Source organism: Ranitomeya variabilis, chromosome 6 (genome assembly GCF_051348905.1).
Source record: "Ranitomeya variabilis isolate aRanVar5 chromosome 6, aRanVar5.hap1, whole genome shotgun sequence".
Lineage (NCBI taxonomy): Eukaryota > Metazoa > Chordata > Amphibia > Anura > Dendrobatidae > Ranitomeya > Ranitomeya variabilis.
Genome location: NC_135237.1, coordinates 527,979,604 through 528,002,656, shown reverse-complemented (window position 1 = coordinate 528,002,656; position 23,053 = coordinate 527,979,604). Strand labels below are relative to the sequence as shown.

The window sequence follows — 23,053 nt, the reverse complement described above, 5'->3', positions numbered from 1 at the left end:
AATCATGGTTGAAAAGCAATGTCTGACTTTCATACGATAATTTTCATAGATTTTTTATTTATTATTACTTTTGTCAGATTCAAGCTATTTCTGTGACGCTTGTGAGTTTTTCTGTCATTAAACAAAGCGTACCAACAATTTTGACCACGTATATATATATATATATATATATATATATATATATATATATATATATATATATATACAGTACACACCAAAAGTTTGGACACACCTTCTCATTCATTCTTCAAAGTAGCCATCTTTTGCTTTGATGACTGCTTTGTACATTCTTGGCATTATCTAGATGAGCTTCAAGAGGTAGTCACCTGAAATGGTTTTCACTTCACAGGTGTGCCCTGTCAGGTTTAATAAGTGGGATTTCTTGCCTTATAAATGGGGTTGGGGCCATCAGTTGTGTTGAGCAGAAGTCTGGTTGATACACAGCTGATAGTCCTACTGAATGAACTGTTAGAATTTGTATTATGGCAAGAAAAAAGCAGCAAAGTAAAGAAAAACGAGTGGCCATCATTACTTTAAGAAATGAAGGTCAGTCAGTCCGAAAAATTGGGAAAACTTTGAACGTGTCCCCAAGTGCAGTTGCAAAAACCATCAGGCACTACAAAGAAACTGGCTCACACGAGGATTGCCCCAGGAAGAGTCACCTTTGCTTCTGAGGATAAGTTTATCTGAGTCACCAACCTCAGAATTTGCAGGTTAACAGCAGCTCAGATTAGAGACCAGGTCAATGCCACACAGAGCTCTAGCAGCAGACACATCTCTACAACTGTTAAGATGAGACTTTGTGCAGCAGTCCTTCATGGTAAAATAGCTGCTAGGAAACCACTGCTAAGGACAGGCAACAAGCAGAAAAGACTTGTTTGTGCTAAAGAACACAAGGCATGGACATTAGACCAGTGGAAATCTGTGCTTTGGTGTGATGAGTCTAACTTTGAGATCTTTGGTTCCAACCACCGTGTCTTTGTGCGATGCAGAAAAGGTGAACGGATGGACTCTACATGCCTGGTTCCCACCGTGAAGCATGGAGGAGGAGGTGTGATGGTGTGGGGGTGCTTTGCTGGTGACACTGTTGGGGATTTATTCAAAATTGAAGGCATACTGAACCAGCATGGCTACCACAGCATCTTGCAGCGGCATGCTATTCCATCCGGTTTGCGTTTAGTTGGACCATCATTTATTTTTCAACAGGGCAATGACCCAAACACTCCTCCAGGCTGTGTAAGGGCTATTTGACCAAGAAGGAGAGTGATGGGGTGCTACGCCATGACCTGGCCTCCACAGTCACCAGACCTGAACCCAATCGAGATGGTTTGGGGTGAGCTGGACCGCAGAGTGAAGGCAAAAGGGCCAACAAGTCCTAAGCATCTCTGGGAACTCCTTCAAGATTGTTGGAAGGCCATTTCCGGTGACTACCTCTTGAAGCTCATCAAGAGAATGCCAAGAGTGTGCAAAGCAGTCATCAAAACAAAAGGTGGCTACTTTGTACTTTGAAAAACCTAGAATATAAGACATAATTTCAGTTGTTTCACACTTTTTTGTTAAGTATATAATTCCACATGTGTTAATTCATAGTTTTCGATGCCTTTAGTGTGAATTTACAATTTTCATAGTAATGAAAATACAGAAAAATCTTTAAATGAGAAGGTGTGTCCAAACTTTTGGTCTGTACTGTATACATATATATATGTATGGTACATAGCTGTATATTTTATGCAGCTGACAATTTTCTCCAGCCTCGGTGCATCACACCATATCTATCAACACTAAACTTCCTCTACCATATGTTTGCCCATGTAAACATCTTACATACACAATTTTATACCAAATGCCTTTGCAAAATCCATATACATTATATCAGCCGCATTAACAACATTCAGATTTGCACAGAAACACACCATGTTGATGAGACAACACATCTTTCATGAACCCATGCTAATTGTCAGTTTATATATTAATTTCTTCAATATATTTTTGCAGGACATCTCTTATGATGCCTTCCAAAACTTTGCACATTAATGATGTCAGGCGTATCAAATGGTAGTTGCCTGAATTCACCTTCTTACCTTTCTTTAATATTGGTACCACGTCAGCTATGCTCCAATCCTGAGGCACCAACCTGTTATGGACCTGGTGGTTAGGAGCACCCGGAATGACCTGATGAGTAAACTCAAAAATCGGGACTAGCTCTGGGGAAGTGGGAACTCTGCTGACCGCAAACCCTACTCCTATCACACACACTAGAAATAGCCGTGGAGCGTACCTAACTCTCCCTAGATGCCTCTTCACAGCCTAAGAGCTAACTACCCTTAAAGATAGAAATAGAAGCCTTACCTTGCCTCAGAGAAATTCCCCAAAGGTAAAGGCAGCCCCCCACATATATTGACTGTGAGTTAAGAGGAAAGTCACAAACACAGGAATGAAACAGGTTTTAGCAAAGGAGGCCAGACCTTACTAAATAGTCAGAGGAAAGAAAAGGGAACTATGCGGTCAGCACAAAAAACTACAAAAAGCCACGCAGAGTAAGCAAAAAGACTCCCCACACCGACTCACGGTGTGGAGGTGCCACTCTGCACCCCCAGAGCTTCCAGCTAGCAAGGGAATGTCATGATAGCAAGCTGGACTAGAATTTAGCAGTACTAAGAAATATATTCAGGAAGCAGTAACAACAAATGAACTAGCAAAGACTTAGCTTCTGCTGGAGTAGACAGGTCCTCAGAGAAGTCCAAGAGAGATCTGAACCAATACTGAAACATTGACAGCTGGCATGAAGTAACGATCTGAGTGGAGTTAAATAGGGAAGCTAGCATAGCAATAAACGAGGGCAGCTGATAAAGCCAACCTCAGTGACTAGCAGTTCCGCTCGAAGCCACCAGAGGGAGTCCAAGAGCAGAACTAACCAAAGTACCATTCATGACCACAGGAGGGAGTCCGAGAACAGAATTCACAACACCAACCCTGTTACAAGAGAGTCTAAGAAGATGAGATGCATCAGTGTGTCAATTACTGAAATCAACTCCCTCAATAAACATGGATGAATGCCATCCTGTCCTTAGGCTTTGTCAATATTTAATTAGCTCAGACACAGACGTATTTCTCATTGTTTTAATGTAAATATATTGGGTGGTGAACTTTGATTTCTGCGTTACTGAGTAATCCCTGGTACAGTCAATGTAATGGTGAACACAGATGACAAGTGCATGTTTAACCCCTTTCCGACATCGGATGTAATAGTACGCCGATGTAGGATTCCCTCCCTTTGATGTCAGCTCTAGCACAGAGCCCACATCTTTTCCGGCACAAGTGCCTCTAACAGCCGCTGGTGAAATCGCAATCCACCTGCAGCTGTTAACTAGTTAAATGTCGCTGTCAAACTCTGACAGCGGCATTTAACACGCACTTCAGGCAAGTGTGCAAGAAATCCCGCCCATCGGCGCCTGTGTCACATGACCGCAGGTCGCCAATGGGTTGGCATGACAACCAGAGGTCTCCAGCAGACCTCTATGGTTGTCACTGCCGGATTGCTTTGAGCGCCACCCGGTGGTCAGGGCTCATAGCAAGTAAGCAATTCAGCTACATACAGGCAATCTGATCATCACTTGTATATAACAGAGCCGATCGGGTTATGGCAGATTCTAGTCTCCCATGGAAACTATTTAAGCATGTCATAATTTTAAAAAAAGTTTTAAAAAATACTAAAAAAATAATAAAAAATAAATGTTCAAATCACCCACCCTTTCGCCCCATTCAAAATAAAACAATAAAAAAGTTTTAAACATACACATATTTGGTATCTCTGCATTCAGAATCACCCGATCTATCAATATATAAAAAAATTAACCCAATAAACCCTAAATGGCGTAACGAGAAAACAAGAGTAAAAGCGCCAGAATTACCTTTTTTTGGTCACCGCAACATTGCATTAAAATGCAATAATTGGCGATCAAAAGATTGTATCTGCACCAAAATGGTATAATTAAAAACATTAGCTTGGCACACAAAAAATAAGCCCCCACCCAACCCGAGATTGCAAAAAATGGAGAGGCTACGGGTGTCGGAAAATGGCATAATGTTTTTTTTTTAACAAACTTTGGAATTTTTTTTCATTACTTTGATAAAAAATAACCTAAACATTTTTGGTGTCTGTGAACTTGTAACAACGTGGAGAATCATAATGGCAGGTCAGTTTTAGCATTTGGTGATCACAGTAAAAAAGCAAAACAAAAAACAAGTGTGGAATTGCACTTTTTTTGCAATTTCACCGCAACTTGGAATTTTTTTCCCGTTTTCCAGTACACGATATGTTGGTGCTTTTCAAAAGTACAACTCGTCTTGCAAAAAACAAGCTCTCACTTAGGTAGGAAAAAAGGATCATCCCCGCGCTGCCACAAGAAGAATTACAAAAATTGTAGAGGTTTCAACGTGGTTTATTCTACGCGTTTCAGGTTTCAGGTGACCCTTCATCAGGACGAACCACAAATATGAACCCGTTTTTCCTACCTATGTGTGTGTTTAAATCAGGTCCTGCATTGACCTGTGGATCTGCAGCAGCCGCCATTAATATATGTCCTTTCTTCAATCTCACCAGATGAGTGGCTCTCTTGGTGGGCAACTTTGTGTAACATTTGATAAGACCCTATTTGCGCTTTTGTGTCTCCCTCTTTTCTCTAAAAAACAAGCCCTGACATCGCCATTTTGACCAAAAATTAAAAAGTTCTGGTTCTGGAAATAAAGGTAGAAAAAATGAGAATGCGAAACCAAATCACTCTCTGATCATTAAGGGGTTAATATTTACCCTTCTCTTTGTCCTCCTCTATTATATTGATATTATCATCTTTAAAGGGCCGGTATTACCAGAATTTTTCTGGTCTTGATATATTTAAAAAATGTTTTGGGATTTATTTTAATGTTGTCGACAATTTGTTTCCATGGTAACTTTGCAGAAACATACCAGTTTCTTTTTAGTCCTGGACATTTTATTTCCAGAGGGCATACCTTTTACACATGAGTCTAGTAATATATATTTAAACATTCCTCATTTATGTTCAGTATATCCATTTACCACAACGTTATCCCAGTCTTCATAACTAAACTTTTCTCTTAATTAGGTGAATTCAGGTTTCCTAAAGTTTCCAGCTTTTGTATTTCCACTTTGTAATTTGTTGATGAATAGTACATCAAAATTTACCATAATGTTGCTGTGTAAGAGGTATGGACTGAACTGTTACATTCTTACCCCGAAGACACTAATCGCATTAAGTGAATAGCGTTGTGCCATGTGACATGTTTTGGTGTGATGTATTATGACAAAGTGTGATAAATAGTGAAGTGTAATAGAGAAAGGTATTATAAAGTATTGCTGGAATAGTATGTTATGTAAGAAAGTTCTGCCCAGCAACAGACAGCAAGGTCAGAAGTAGTTAAGAGTTGGAACTAGCCCACATGGGGAGTGTTTAGTGATAGTGACATAACTGTGCTTCCTGGTTAGTGACGGATAGGGTTTGGAGAGTAGGAACAGTGCAGTGCTGCCAAGGGGTGATCCACAGATAGACATGACTGCAGTAAGGAATAGTGAAATTCTAAATAGAGTTACTGATATTGAGATACTTTCCAGAAAGTGTTATCAGATAAGATGCCAATTCAAGAAAAAACAAGATCTTGCTAGTGCCAGAGGTAACAGATCTAAAGAGGACTGAGAATGTGTGACTAGTGGGGGTCCCGAATGGTAGATCCATGGCATCCGTAGTGATAGAATACAGAACTACTGAGTGAGTAAAGAGAAACTTGCTAATCAGGACTGTGGCCTAGAAGCTCAGTTGTGGCGACGTAGAGATGAAACAGATAAGCTGTAGAGCCTTGGAGTTGCCTACAGACAAAGAATACAGTGGAAATAAAAAGGATCCTTACTGTGAAGGAAACGTGCTTAACCACTTAACCTCAAGTGCTTTTTCGGTTTTGCGTCTTTGGTTTTTGCTCCCCTTCTTCTCAAAGCCATAACTTTTTTATTTTTCAGTCAATATGGCCATGTGAGGGTTTGTTTTTGCAGGACGAGTTGTACTTTTGAATGACATCATTGGTTTTACCATGTCTTTTATTAGAAAATGGGAAAAAAATTCCAAGTGCGGTGAAATTGCAAAAAAAGTGCATATCCCACACTTATTTTTTGCTTGGCTTTTTGGCTTGGTTCACTAAATGCTAAAACTGACATGACATTTTGATTTTCCAGATCATTACGAACGAGTTCATAGACACCAAACATGTCTAGGTTCTTTTTTATCTACGGGGTAAAAAAAAATTCCAAACATTGTTAAAAAAATAAATAATTGTGCCATATTCCAAAACCCGTTGGGTCTCCATTTTTCATGATCTTGGGTTGGGTGAGGGCTTATTTTTGCACACCAAGCTAATGTTTTTAATGATACCATTTTGTTGCAGATATTATTTTTTGATCGCCCGTTATTGCATTTTAATGCAATGTCGCGGAGACCAAAAAAAAAGGTAACTCTGGCTATTTTTCTTGCTGCATTGTTCAGCGATCAGGTTAATCTTTTTTTATTGATAGATCAAGCGATTCTGAAGGCAGCGATACCAAATATGTGTCTCTTTGATCTTTTTTATTGTTTTATTTTGAATGGGGCGAAAGTGGGGTGATTTGAACTTTTATATTTTTTTTATATTCTTAAAAACTTTTTTTTACTTTTGGCATCCTTCAATAGTCTCCATGGGAGACTAGAAGCTGCCACAAAATCCTATCACCTCTGCTACATAGAGGTGATGATCAGATCACCTGTATGTAGCAGAATACCTCACTTGCTGTGAGCACCGACCACCAGGCAGCGCTCACAGCAAGTCACGTGACGGGGTCACCAATGGGAGGATTTCCTGCCAGATGGCCGCAACAGTGAATTAAATGCTGCTGTCAGAGTTTGACAGATGTATTTAACGGGTTAATAGCTGCAGGTGGATCTTGATTCCACCCACAGCTGTTCCAGGCACATATCAACTTTCCAACAGCTGACATGTGTCGGAAAACATGTGTTCTCACTGCCGGAGCCCACATCAAAGGGAGAGAAGTGACCTGCGCTGTACTAGTACGCCGCTGATCGCGAAGGGGTTAACTTTCATCACTCTAGTCTTGCACTAGTACTGCAGTGGTTATACCTGTCATTGCTTCACTGACATAAGCCTCTTAGACCATAATCTAAGCATGATCTAATAGGCTTGTCATAGCTGGGTGATCCAGATGTCATAATAAGAAACTCGGATTGTCATGGCATTGATCCGGCCCTCGCGATGACATTGAGGGGGGAGATCTTACCTCGGAAAGAAGCCGAGGGTGAGTATATTCCTATTAGGTATATACTCACCCTCGGACGCGCCCTGCTTCTTTCCGGCAGCCTTCCTTCCTAAGAATCAGCCCTTCCAGGACCCTCGGTGAAGTCACGGTGACGTCGTGGCTTGTGATTGGTCGCGCGAGCGGTCACATGGGCGGCCGCGCGACCAATCACAAGCCGCGACGTCACCGCGACGTCACCGCAAGGTCCTAGAAGGCTGATTCTAAGGAAGGAAGGTTCCCGCTTAGTACCAGGGCGCATCAGATGGTAAGTATAGCGATATTTTTTATTTTAATTCTTTATTTTACACTTAAATTTGAATTCCGATACCAATTCCCGATATCTTAAACATATCAGGAATCGGTATCGGAATTCCGATTCCAGATTCAGAAGATCGCCGACTTCATGGCCGACCCCACACAGGGGTCGGGTCGGGTTTCATGAAACCCGACTTTGCCAAAAGTCGGCGACTTCTGAAAATTGCCGACCCGTTTCGCTCAACCCTAGTGATTGTTACTAGAGCTAAGAGTTGAGGGCACGAACAAACCTTTCCGCATTGCCCATTTTTTTATATAGTGTTAGGACAATGAACAGGTGATCATAAACCTACAGAAGCTTTGCCTTGAAGAGTAATTCAAGCTAATAGAAGACGATGTAAAATCTGTTTAGAGACTAAACTTTAGCCTTAACTTATAACCCCTAATAGAACTGCCCAAAGCTATGAGACAAGCCTTCTGGGGAGTATACAGAACTATACACAATCTCTGTTATTGTCTTGATAACAATAAACCTTAAATGTATTTGGAATATAAAAAAAAGAGCATAATACAACAAGGTGCCAGAAGTCACCTCTGAGATTTACTAACTCTTTTTTAATGCTGCCGTTTTCTCTAACAATAGTTTACATGAAACTATTCTTTTTGAGAAGAATGAGAAATAATAATGTCAGGATCCTGACTCCAAAATTATCTCTTTTCTGTGCTAAAACAAATTGAAGATAAGTGACTTATCATGAAAATACTTAATGTTACCTTTTGTGAACTCTTGTTAACTCACAATATATCACAGCTTTTTAATGCCTGATGAAACTTCAATTGAAAGGCAATTTGTCACTGGTTTTTGCTACGTAAACTGAGAGCACGATAATGAAGAGAGAAACAGACTCTGATTCCAGTGATGTGTCGCACCCAAGGCTGCTTGCTGTAGTTTTGATAAAATCACAGTTTTAACAGCAGATGATTATCACTAAAAGGCTAGTAAATATGCTGCTATGTAGTCCTCCATTTTCATGTTATCTTTATAATCCTGCCCCCATTACTAATTTATAGCTTTCTGCCTATGCACAGTGTACGCAAGAATGTGCCAATCAGTGGTGTGGTGGGGTTACACAGAAGTTAGCAATTAGAAATCTGGTAGACATGAAGCAGTTAAAACAGTGATTTTATCAAAATGGCAGCAAGCAGCCATACATCACAGGAATCAGGGTCCTCTGTCCCTGCATCATGTTGTGCTCAGATGGGTAACAAATACCTGGGAGACAGATTTGCTTAAAAGTGAATGAGAGTGGACACACTATACACAAACCGTAGAGCTCTTGGCCATCTTGCAGGCCAATTTTTTTCATGGCTGATACAAGTGTGCTCAAAGTTTACATTCCCCAGCAGAATTTTTGTTTTCTTGGTCTTTTTTCAAAGAATATGAATGATAGCATCAAAAGTTTTTCTACACTCATGGTTAGTGCTTGAGTGAAGCCATTTATCGTGAAACTACTGTGTTTTCTCTTTTTAAATAATTACGACAATGCAAAACATTCAAATGACCCTGATCAAAAGTTCACATACCCTGGTGATTTTGGCCTGATAACATGCACAGAAGTTGACACAAATGGGTTTGAATGGCTACTAAAGGTAACATCCTCACCTGTGACCTGTTTGCTTGTAATCAGTGTGTGCATAAAAGCTGAGTGAGTTTCTGGGATCCAGACAGACTCTGGCATCTTTCATTCAGCCTCTGACGTTTCTGGATTGTGAGTCATGGGGAAAACAAAAGTCAAAACAGCACAGAGACAAGCCTCAAATATTTTGGAACAAGGTAATTTGGAGTCATGAGACCAAAATTGAACTTTTTGGTCACAACCATAAACGTTACATTTGGAGAGATGTCAACAAGGCCTTTGATGAAAGGAACACCATTCCTACTGTGAAGCAAGGAAGTGGATTGCTGATGTTTTGTGGATGTGTGAACTGCAAAGGCACAGGAAGCTTGGTCTAAGTTGAAGGAAAGATGAATGCAGCACGTTATCAGCAAATACTGGAGGCAAATTTGCACTCAGCAGCCCGGAAGCTGCACAAGGGACGTACTTGGACATTCCAACATGATAATGATCCTAAACACAAGGCCAAGTTGACCTGTCATTGGCTACAGCAGAACAAAGTGAAAGTTCTGGAGTGGACATCTCAGTCTCCTGACCTCAATATCTCTGGGGAGATCATAAGCATGCAGTTCATGCTAGACAGCCTAGGAATTTACAGGAACTGGAGGCTTTTTGCCAAGAACAGTGGGCAGCTTTGCCATCTGAGAAAATAAACTCCAAAACTACCACAAACAACTTCAAGCTGTCATTGATGTTAGAGGGGGCAATACACAGTATTAAGAAATGGATTATGTGAACTTTTCATCAGGGTCATTTGGATGTTTTGGGTTGTCATTATGATTTAAAAAGAGAAAACACAGTAGTTTGACAATAAATGGCTTCACCCAACCACTAACCATGAGTGGGGAAAAAGTTTGTGTGTAATCATTCATATTCTCTGAAAAAGGCAAAGGATGCAAATATTCTGCCATGGTATGTAAACTTTTGAACACAACTGTACATCTATACATGAATAGAAAATATATTTAATGGTGAGAATATAGAGAAAAGCAAATCTTTTGAAATTTCAAATAGCCAGCTAATTCAATTTTTCGATAAAAAATGTAAATTATTGTGGCAAATCACAAATATGTTTTGATTGCCATTAGAAAGATGTGTATGCCAATGAGTTTGCCTAGGATTGCATCTAACTTATTTCAGGCTCTATAATGCTAACAGATATTTAGTAATATTAAAGTAACCTCAACAAGTATGATTATGGGTAAATGGGTGATAACTGTTCTTCACTGCTTTGTTATAATGTTTATTCAGTGTTTTGTGGCTTTCTCTATCAATAACTTTATTACTAAGCTGTACCTTGTGCCGTCCTCTCACTATCCAGATTCACCCCAAAACACAATGACAGGATAAAATGTGGGTATTTGTGAGCTCAATCCATTAGATTATAACTTCTTTCAAATGAGTGACAAATTATTATTCATAAACTTTAATGTATTAAGTTTACAGTATATGTGATTGATCAAAACACTTATTCTAAAATAGGCAATTCTTGGCACATAGGAATGTGATTTAGACCGTGCCCTTCCCTCAGGTTTGTTAATCAACCATTGCGGAAGGAATTAATCAGGACTGGTTTTTTATAGCAACAAAAAATAGACAAATAGAAAACTAGGGCCGTACACCTTTAGCATTAAATTAATGAACAGGTGCACAAATATGCTATAAGGCCAATATGTGTCCGCACACTGTGCTAATGAATACACAAACTCCAATATTGCTTATAAGGTTAGGCACATTTTTAACATTTACAGCAATGTGGAAGTTCATGTATTCATTAATTACAATGTGCTGACGCATCGTGTATGTGTTGTTATTTTATAGTAAGTCTTGGACCTACATATCTTTGGAGGAAGGTTGGCTACATGTATTAAGGAGTGAACATCTCTTGATATATTTGGTGCATGATTTGGCTGTCCATGGACCAAAAAATAAAGTCTGCATCAACAGCCATGAGTTAGCACAGATTTCAGTGATAACTAATACCAGTTTCCTGGCATACATAATAATATATCTTTTACAATGTGATAGGACATGCCACTTTTTCCTAAGCTCATAACACTGATAAATGTGTTGTGGCCATTGCAAAAATGTCACAAAATTTCTTGAAAATACCAGGATAGGATAAGATAGGAGTTGATAAATTCATCCCAACATTTGTTATTTTTTTTCTTATTTCTTTACTTGTATGTAATAGAAAGGCAGAATGAGTTGTAACCTATGTACATATGTACAAAATGAATGGATATTATGGTTAAATATATTTTTTTATATAATTTTTTATATATATATATCGTATACACTCGAGTATAAGCCAACCCGAGTAAAAGCCGAGGCACCTAATTTTGCCACAGAATATTGGGTAATCTTATTGACTTGAGTAAAAGCTGAGTATGCATTGTCCCCTCATCTCCATCCTGGTATGCACGGCTCCCCGTCCCTGTCATTGTATGCATGGCTCCCCCGTCCCTGTTGTTGTATGCATGGCTCCCCGTCCCTGTCATTGTATGCATGGCTCCCCATTCCTGTTGTTGTATTAATGGCTCCTTAGTCCCTGTCATTGTATGCATGGCTCCCCGTCCCTGTTGTTGTATGCATGGATCCCCATCTCTGTCATTGTATGCATGGCTCCCCGGTCCCTGTCCTTGTATGCATGGCTCCCCTATGCTTGCATACATGTTTCATATTTAAAAAAAAACAAACATCTACTCACCTTCCTATGCGCCATGATGCATCTCATTCCAGCGCCAGCAGCTCTGTCTTCCGGTTGAGCGATCACGTGGCCCCGTTCATCAAGATAATGAATATGCACTCCACGCCTATGGGAGTGGAGAGACGTACATATGCGTTACCATAATGAGCGAGGCCATGTGATCGCTTGGCACAGAAAGAGCTGCTGGCGCCGAAATGAAGGAGATGCAGTGCCAGTTAGGGCTCACAGGTAGATGAGTAGAATGTGCCCTGGAAGCCGGCGACTGCGGCTGGCTCTGTGTGCTATTACAGCAGAGGCATAGGCTTTAGCCACAGCCCCCATCTCCTGCCTCTGTCACCCGCCACTCTGCAGCTCCCCCTCCCCCACAGGTTTCTGGGACAATTGACTCCTGTATAAGCCAAGGGGACATTTTCAGCACAAAAAAATGTGCTGAATAACTCAGCTTATACAAGAGTATAATAAAATAATTATTTAACATATATATATATATGTTATCGTTTTTAATATTGACTGTATACAGATATATTAAAATCAGTATAGAATTTAAGAGAGTGTTCACCACTAGGGCAACTCATTCTCATTCCCCATGTTTGGCCTTGGTAAAAAACAAGATTATTCTCACCTGCCGTGCCGTCATCATTCTAGCGGTTTTGGCACAGGCTCACCCGACGCTCAGGTTTTATGACATGTAAGCCTGGCGCCCAATCACCCCTGGCATCATATCCCCCTTTAAACAAGTGCATGATCAAGAGGGAGTGGGAGCTGATGTATCATTTTCTCTTGATTACTAATAAGTATGAAGGCAGCCGCAGTGATGCCAGCAGTGATTGGGTGCCAGGCTCATGTGTCATAACAACCACACATGAGCCCTGGGAAAGTGAGTGCAGACACTAATGGAATGGCCCCAGCATGAGAGATGAGTACAAGCCTTTTTTATTTAATCGAGGCCAAACATGGAGAATGAGAAGGGGTTGTCCTAGTAGAAGACAACCCCTTTAATGCTGAATAGATATTGTAAAATATTTGAAAGTTTGTTAATAGTGATTATACAAATATTAACAATTAATTGCTAAGTCGGTAAATCCAGTAAAGGGGGTTTCTTGCTTTACCCCAGTGCAGTTTATTTTTTTCTAAAAAAAGAATCTGGGTTTTACTCAATCTCCACGGGTTCAGTGTTAAGTCTCCAGTTGTTTGTTATTGTCTACAATGCTGATATGAAGGAGATAATGGTATGCACTCTGATCTAAGGCAATGTGAGGTGCTGGTAAGACAGACCAGAAAGTCCAAAGAGTCACGTTACAAAAAATTACCGCACACTCTGATTGGATATAATGCAAAAAAGTGTTCAACACGTTTATTAAAGAAGAAGAATTGCCATGAAGTGAAACAGAAACACAATGAATTCAGATTGGACCAAACCCAACGTTTCGACCCACAAGGGTCTTATTCATGGGGTTACTATGGAGACAAAGAAACAGTATAAGTAACTGGTCATAGCAAAATATCATTTAAAACAAATACATAATAGAAAATAAGAAGAGAATGTATACAACCACCAAAACTTAGATATTTACATATATGACAGACATAATAAATTAATAAGGCTAAATATGTACAAAAAGTAATAGCCGAGGTTACTTAGGAGAGTATCTCTAGATAACAAGGAAAACGAGTATAGAGGGTGATGTGGGGAGCGAAGGATTACCTTGGTTTCCAAAGATGCATATATAGACAAGAGAGCAGGTAGGCAATTTTTTCAGTACAAACCCTGTTACTGTGATAAACAGAGTATAGTTAGAGTTAAACAAAAACAGTCTAGGGGTCCTGAATGCTGATAACTGATCTGAGAGAAGGTTGGTGTGGAGGTATAGTTAAATTGGTAAGGTAAGGAGGTGAGGGTCATTATGTAGGAGGTGTATATTGGGTACAGAACGTTATGATTGACCAGGAAAAAATGATATAGTAACAATACCTATGATGTCACAGGGAGGCGCATCTGTGCATGCGTGTAGATGGAGACAAGTAGCGAATCAATGAAGAGCCAGGGGTAGCATTCTAGTGCATAGGCTTTGCCTAAGAGCAGAGTAGTAATGTAAGATAGCATAGGTAAGGTTGAACTAACGGTCGCATGGTGAAGGTGAATAAGGTACCTGTTGAGGCTTGGAGCTGTAGTACTCCCGTATAGAGTTCAGTGTAGTTTATATAGAAATGGGAGAGTCCGGAATAGATGTGCTGGACCTAAGAGCAATGGAATAGGGGAAATCAGAGTCCGTGGTTGGGCTATTGTATGTAGTCTAAGTGGCAACAAAATACCTGAATAGTCTTTGTGCCAGATTGCACTTATGCCCAGTGTGGTGAAATGAACTAGGATGTAGAATGACCTGGCTCCCGGTATGCTGTAAAAGAAATGCAGCTGTAATGGATAGAAGATAGGGAGGCTATGGTGGCACAGCGCCTGGTGGTGGGGACATACCTGATGAGTCCGGTGTGCTGGAGTGTAAGAGCGGCAATCCCGTGCCTAGCTCAAGGTGGTGTGCAGTGTGGGGACTCATAGCCGGTGTTAAATAGTGTCAGCGGTACCGCCGGACCGGAAGTGTGGTCCCGATACCGGAAGTGGCGTCACGCGCATGCGCAGTGACCGCTGACTGTGGCGCTGATGTGTGGGCAAAGTCTGCCAGGAGAATGATTGCTGGGGAGGGGAGCTAAACCCGGAATAGAGCGTATCTGCAATAGTGTGTGCCTGATAATAGCAAGTGGCTATTATAGCAGATAGACAAGGAATGAATGGGAGCATAGAATTGTAATGAGTCCAGAAGTGGTAAAAGCAATGTATATGTATGTGTGCGTGTGTGGCTATCATAAATTAACCCAATATGGAGAGGGACGTAGTGATATAATGGATAGAGGGAGGAGGCAGTATATAATATGAGGGAAAGGATATGTAAATACGCATATATAGTGTGGTGCAAATGGGAATACCCGGAGCCTAGTAAAGGAAGGTAGGAAGTTGAAGCAAATGGTACAAAATGGGGCAACTAGGCTGTTGCTGACGAGTGGTGATAAAAAGTAACCCTGTTGTATTAATGTATGGGTCGAGAAAGGAGGTATGGAGTTATGTTGCAGGAGACTCACCTAGAGGGAGGTAGACTCAACGTGTCTGTAAGAAAAATATGGATTAGTAGGACATAATAGCAGGTTAAAGGAGGCATTATAACAGCCAGTCTATCTCTCTGTTTAATCCCTTTGGGGTCAATGTTTCCAATTTGTGGATCCAGAAAGTTTCTCTAAGTTTAAGTGATCTGATGTGGTCGCCACTTCTTCTGGGTCTGGGTACCTGTTCAATAATCTGGTACTTTAATTGAGCTATCGTGTGTCTGGCTTTAACAAAGTGGTCTGGGATGGGGAGCCAAATTTTTCCACAACGGATGGTAGACTTATGGCTAGCTATTCTGTCTTTGATGTGTTGAGTAGTCTCTCCAACATAGAGCAGGCCGCAGGGACATTTTATAACGTATATTACGAAATTTGAATCGCAAGTATAGTAGTAACCCTGTATAGGGTAGGACTTTCCTGTTCTGGGGTGCGTGATATTCTCGGATTTGATGATATTGGAGCACGAAGCACAATTAAGGCAAGGGAAAGTCCCGTGGCGGCGTGTGGAGAGTACCCTTTGGCTGGTAGTAGGACGTGCACTACCAATGTCAGCCCGAACCAGTCGGTCTCTGACGTTGGGTGCCCGTCTGTTACACATTAGGGCTGGATGGGAAAAGCTGTCTATATTGGGATAGGCTCTTGCTAGAAGAGGCCAGTGTTTTTTGATGACTGCTTCAACCTTAGGCATGAAAGGGTGAAAAGTATGAACGAAAGGTACTCTGTCAATGTTGGATTCTCTCAGGGGCGGAGTTTGGGGATTTAACGTCCGTGTTATCTCCTGATCCAGTAGATGTTGTGGGTAGTTTCGTTCTCTAAATTTGTTTGACATGGTTTCAAGACGTAAGGGGAGAATTTCAGGGTCAGAGACAATTTTGGACACCCTAGTAAATTGGGAACGGGGAAGGCTATTGCGTGTTGCCTTGGGGTGGCTGCTGGAGTAGTGAAGGAGGCTATTGCAATCTGTAGGTTTGGAGTATAGATCAGTTGACAGGTGGCCCTGGTCATCCTTGCATACAAGGGTGTCCAAGAAAGAGATCTGTTTAGGGTCATGATGCATTGTAAATTGTAGTTCAGGGTAGATGCTATTAAGAGTCTGGTGGAATGCCGATAATGCTTCCGTGGGCCCTGTCCAGACGAAAAATATGTCGTCTATATAGCGGTGGTAGCTCTGTATGTAATGTATGAATCGGTCGTCAGTGTAGACGAAGTCCAATTCAAATGTATTCATGTACGCATTAGCGTAAGCGGGCGCCATGTTGGATCCCATGGCGGTCCCTTGTTGTTGAATGTAGTAAGTATCTTCATATAGAAAGAAGTTTTCATATAGGACCAGCCTTAGTAGGTCAAGACAGAATTGTGTGGATTTAGTAGAGAGAGTGGATGTCTCAAGTAATGACTTAGTCGCTGCAAACCCTTTTCATGGGAAATCGAGGTGTAGAGACTATTGACATCCATGGTGACCAGGAGGCTATCAGGTGGTATGGTATTGAGTTGTTGAATGACATGGAGAAAATGTCCGGTGTCAAGGAGAAAGGACCTGGTAGTCTTCACCAGAGGTGTGAGAATCTTCTCCAAGAAGACCGAAAGTGGTGAGAGTATAGAATTGGTAGAGGCCACAATAGGGCGGCCCGGGGGATTGATTAGTGATTTGTGGATCTTAGGGAGTATGTAGAATACTGGGGTTACTGGATGAGGGTTTGAAAGAAATTTGGCTGTCTGTTGATCAATGGTGCCATTGTCCACATAAATATTGAGTAAGGACTGAATTTTCCTACGGATATCAAAGGTGGGGTCCCTAGGGATGGTCCTGTATGTGTCGATATCTGCTAATTGGCGTAGTATTTCGTTAGAGTATAGGGAGCGGTCCATGACGACCGTGGCCCCACCCTTGTCTGCTGGCTTAATCACTATGGTTTTATTGTTGTGTAGAGACGTGAGTGCTTGTTTCTCAGACAGCGTGAGATTTGTGCGTGTTGGAAAAAGGCCTAGCCGGTGTTGGTGTGATAAATCCTTAATCTCTCTATCCACAAAAGAAATAAAGGTTTCAGTTGCGTGAAACGATTGTGGTGGGTTGAAGGAACTGGGGTTCCTCAATCCCAAGGATGAAAGGGGGATCTCCGCAACAGAGACGTCCCTCTGTGGAGACACTCTGTTCTCGGAGTTCCCCGCCAGAGTCCCGAAATGAGTCTTAAGTCTCACCAGCCGGTAAAAGCGTTGCAGGTCCCTCTCCAGCTGGAAACTATCCCAGTTGGGAGTGGGACAGAAGGAGAGTCCTTTCTGGAGTAGGTTCAATTCCGCAGGGGAGAGCGTATAACCCGAAATGTTGATGACTAGATTAGGTATCTTACCTGTGAACGGGTTGTCATTCTTTCTTGATCTTCTTGTCGGTCGGTACGCTGATGACCTCCCCTGCGGCCAGTTACTTATACTGTTTCTTTGTCTCCATAGTAACCCCATGAATAAGACCCTTGTGGGTCGAAACGTTGGGTTTGGTCCAATCTGAATTCATTGTGTTTCTGTTTCACTTCATGGCAATTCTTCTTTAATAAACGTGTTGAACACTTTTTTGCATTATATCCAATCAGAGTGTGCGGTAATTTTTTTTACAATGCTGATATCACATCAGCAGCACTGCAGCCAATCAGTGTGCTCAGCTGCTCTGAGCGTCTCCAACCCTGTGGTCGCGTAAAGCCATTGAGGTGACTGATTGACTGCAGTGCTGTTGACATCACCACTGTAAACAGTTACAGAGTCTGAAAGCAGCAGAGGAGACTCAGCACTGAACTCTGGGAGAATAATCAAAGCACTGTGCTAAGAAATATGTTTTTAAAAATCAGAAAATACCAGAATATGTAACTTATAGAATGTATGCTGCTTATATTTATTGTTTACTATTACCATCAATAAAAAAAATGTTTTCTTTAACTTACAGCCTTCAGTTCCTTGCTTTTGATACAGAGGCATCACATGACATACTGAGAGTTTGGGATGGTCCTCTCGACAATGAAATGCTCCTGAAGGAAATTAGTGGCTCTCTTATTCCTGATGGAATTCACAGCACTCTTAATATTGTTACCATCCAATTCGACACTGATTTTTACATCAGTAAATCGGGATTTGCAATCCAGTTTTCAAGTAAGTTATTCTTATTCTCATATTGGCCTTAAAGTCCCGTTAAAGGCCTACACTGAACCTAACATGCATATGGCAACATTTACAAAGTGATATTCAGTGCTCATAGAGAAATCCTTCAGTTTTTCTGGACTACTAAGTTAGAGAATGCTTTAGTACATACGTATAGGAGCTACAATGAGCAACCATGGGAGCCAATCATTACTCAAAAGTAGAGCAAAAGTTACATATCATTGTGGATGAAAAATGCAGAGTGGAAGAGACAGTTTAAAGTTGAAGACATGAAGGTCTAGCAAAGTTTACATTGACTCGCAAAACACATCACTGGGATATCATGGCACAAAAAAGTTACAAAAACTATATATGATTGTACAGCGTTAACCGTTTTTTAGAAACAAAATTTGAGAGGCCACAGGTTTCAGCCACTAAGGGCATAAAAAAGTGTATTTTCCTCGATCAATGGCTTGTGCAATGTTAAGTGTTATTACTCTACTTGATTGAGTTCACCTTCAGTGACAAGTTAACAAGATGGTGCATTTTTCTGTCTTTGGTTGCCAAAGTTTTATATTTTGCAATTAAAGAAGCACTCCTCCTATTAAAGCTTTTATCCTCTTAATATGTTGCAGTCATCATATTATATAGCACTGTGTACTTACAATTGCTCATTATGACTTTCTACCAGCTAATACTTCTCTTTCCTCTATTCTCTTTTCTCGACTCTGTGTAGGAATAGGAAGTCTCTTTTCCCTGCATGAGTCATCTTCAACTTTGGACTTAGGTGCTCCCTCCTCCCCTCTGCCAGGGACCTTTGCTGTGACAAATTATGCAGGGGAAGTGACCTCCTGTTTCTACATAGAGCTAAGAAACATGCACTTAGACTGTTTTGATCACATGATGTCACACACTGGATGAAAACGACAAGAATTAACTGGGTAGAAAGGCAAAATGAGCAACTGTAAGAACACACTGCTATATAATATGATGATTGCAATATATCAAAAGGACATCATTTTTTATGGGAGGAGGAGTGCTTCCTTAAATACAGGAATGTGGATAATGAGTCAATGTGGATGGTGGAGAATAATAAATAGATTACAAAGTTGATCTGTGACTAGATTTCTCAATATACATTACGATTTTTGCTACCTCATCTGAGAGCAGGATGATGTAGAGGCAGAGCCCCAGATTCCAACAATTCTACATTTACTAGGCTGCTTCCAATTTTTTTTTAATCAAATCGCTGTTTAACCTGTGGCAGATCTAGCAGTTCTCTGAATGCTGAGCTCCTTTCCACATCACTAATTGACAGGTTTTTGTGTACAATGTGCATAGGCAGATAGCTGCCAATCATTGGTGGGGGCAGGATTATACAAAGCTCATTAATAAGGAGGACTACATGACATCAGGTTTAATAGTTCTTTAGTAATAATCTACTCTTGATAAAACAGTGATTTTGTCAAAACTATGGTAAGCAGCCCAGTAAGTGACCTATATATGGAATTAGGATCTCTGTCCTTACATTATACTGCTCTCAGATTAGGTGGCAAAAACCTGTTGATATATATAAATGGATTTCTTTGACATGATGAGGCTGATATACTTTGCTAAAGAGCGAGAGCGCTCTTGAGTCCAAGAATATACAGTCTTTATGTACTCAACCTGACTGATACCTGCGGCTTGAAGCACTGTGAAATCGCAGCAACAGCAGGAAGGAGGATCATTGAGGAGCTGTCAATCAGTGGATGGATAGGAAAGTGAATATTAACTATCTAATATTTTAACAATCTCATATAGCTAGAATTTTAACTATAGATAGAATTTTAACAATCTAAGAACCATTAAGGCACTGACATTTTAATGTTAGTATTAGTAAGTTCATCTGGTCAGAGATCTTTTCAATATAGTTTTCATTGTGAAATCTGGCTACAGATCAGCTTTAAATATATTTTTTTATTTTAATTTGTAGCCAAAATTATTTATAAAAACAGATGGGAAAAGATGCAACTCTTTTTGGTATAGATGTATTTTATAATGTATTGTAATACAGTATTTTGTTTAGAAATGTTTTGATGTTTTCGCCCTTCAAGTTCACAGATCTTCGGTCACAGAAAGACAAGCCTTTATGTGTTCCTTTATGATAGTATCATCACAGATTTATAACCCCTATTATTGGATCAAACAGTCACCTTTCATGTTATGAAGGACAGAAGTTTTGATTAATTCTACTAAAACCAAAAATACCCACATAACCTAACTTTACTAGCTAAATATACTGTTCTTGTGTGGAAAAACAAGTAACAAGGAATTACCAAAGGTGAGAAAACCTCCTGAAACTTGATTTGGGCAGATTTGCTCAAAATAAGAGAGGACTAGAGATAAGTGAAAACATTCACAGGACCCTGGTCCATACATAGGTCACATTAGCATTTCATATCTGCACATGAAAGCCCGGTAAATCACCTCCTACCTGCCAGCATCCAAGGCTCCTCTTATCATTAGCCGGCCTAGCATGACGCAACGACGTTGACTAATCAGAAGAGGAGCTGTAGATACCAGCAGGTAGAAGGTGATTCACAAGGCTATCATCTGTTGGTCACAGACTACTAATGTGGCTTCTGGACTAGGATCTTGCATATTGATTTGTTCATCTCTAGGGGGAGAAATTCGATTTGCATAAAATACATTTTGTGTTAATCGAATCTGCCATGAAGGGTTCAAAAATATAGATTTTTCGACTTTTCCAGAACAATGTCATTATCCATATAAAATATAACACAGATACTACTAACTGATGGCTATGACTTTTGATCTACATGAATGTTAGATCACCTCAACTTAACTCCCATCGCTATCATCCAAGTTTTAAGGAGTGGTTTTCCCTTCCCCCTCTCTTAACTATTACAACACAGTTGAGTTTATATTGATGTATAATTGTTCTGTACAACTAATCTCAATAAGTCAAGGATATTGTATTTCTTCTTTTTAGTTTGATATATTTCCCCCTGCGAGGGGATCCTTGTACTTCACATTCTATGTCACTCATGTTATTTAGATGCAATAAAACTGTTGAAACTAAAAACATAGATTTTTAAACCAAATTCTCCTTACCCTCATCCCATACTGGTCCCACAATTACCATCCTCCCAGTCATTAATGACTCCTTTTTCGCATTCTACTTCTCTTTTTCCATTTTCTGTCCCGCATTACTGCTCCAGATTAGGCCACACGCTGTAACATGGGGTGCGCCACCTATTAATGATGCACATTACACCACACATCCTTACGAGGGATGCCATGCATGTAATTAAAGTGTGTTGTGCACTACAAGACTGCATTAGGCTTAGTAACAGGTGGCAGCACACAATGTAAGTCTCATTGGTTGAAGTAGAGCAAAGAAGAACTGAATTCAAGAATTTTTAAATATTGTAAACAAATTAAATTTTGTTACAATTTGTTCATCTCTAGAAATTAGGTAATTTCCTCATGTTAATTTTATCTATAAGGGCTCAGACCTAAAAAAAAGGGTTGTCTGGTCTTGTCTGTAGGGTTGCCTGGTCTGCTCCCTCTGACTACCTACTTGCAAATCCTCACATTGCGTGCACTGCATACTGTTAGTATTCTCTAGTACCAGCACTGGTAGAGGGAGGTCATGCGATGACAAGTATGACATATGCGTGCTCCCAGCCACATTCTGACTAGATTGTTTCTGTCCTTGCTCAATACACTTGCATAGATTGAGGCCATGCTAATCTAGTCGGAATGTGGCTGAGAGTATTCATATGACACTTAACCTCCCACTCCCGGTGCCAGCACTGCAGACTTGTAGCTTTAGACTTGACAACCCCTTTAATTTTCATTTTAATTGACATGTTTTATTCAAATGTATTGCTTCTTTAAATTGTCTGGTGCTTACAAATATCAGTCCAGGACTAATGGTGATAAAATGAAGAATACCTTTTACTTTTCCAACAAACACATATTACAAATCCCTTCTTACCTTTTCTCTTCACTCAGCATACCCAAAGAAGAGTAGCACAAGTTGACCATTGTGAGGGTTTTTCTAGCATGTCGACCAAATCTCTTAAAATTATATAGCAAGAAACTGGAGTCTTTAACACAATTTGCAGAAAAGTAAAAATGGACACATTTCCACTCAATAAGGAACAATTGGAAATTGTCACAATTTTTTGGAATGTTTAAATTTTAATGTATCATTTTTTTCCGAAAATTATATTATTTTTATTTCACGAGTAATTTTTTAAATTTCTGCTCATTGGTTTCATAATTCTAATAAGTTTAATGATGAGTTTGACATATTAGATTGAAAATAGATAATTATCCCTTTGATGTATAAATCCAATGCAAAAGTAACAGTCGCTAATGTTTATCTCATCGATTCTAAGTCAAATCAGGAAGTTCATATTTTTCTAATTAGATAATATAGTTTAAAATGTTATAAGATTTCTACAGGTTTTTTTTATTTTAAAAAATAAATAAGGCAATTAACAAAGTTATGTGCTTTCTTTATTACATTTTACCCAGTGCCCTCAGGGAAGGTGTAAATGTATATTACATTTTCAGAGGATTGATGATGTGTTATAGGACAGCCTGTGCCAACATTAATGCATGTAACTTTTCTCTATATTTATAATTTTTTTAACATATAATTACATAATTCTGTTGCCAATTCTAAATGTATCCACAAAATATATGATAGGTAACATTTCTTGTTAGTGTTGGCTTCGGACTATTGTTAACAACATTCATTTTTATTTG

The 23,053-nt window shown here is 40.0% G+C and overlaps 1 protein-coding gene across 7 annotated transcripts in view; it reads left to right on the top strand.

Moving 5' to 3' along the window:
• The window catches only part of CSMD3 (CUB and Sushi multiple domains 3), a 1,888,113-nt gene that overhangs the window by 1,208,323 nt on the left and 656,737 nt on the right, over nucleotides 1-23,053 (top strand). For all 7 annotated transcript variants that reach the window (XM_077271102.1, XM_077271099.1, XM_077271098.1 and 4 more), the window contains one exon: nucleotides 18,078-18,280. In XM_077271102.1, the coding sequence (XP_077127217.1) occupies nucleotides 18,078-18,280 (203 nt within the window). The remainder of the gene's footprint in view (nucleotides 1-18,077; nucleotides 18,281-23,053) is intronic.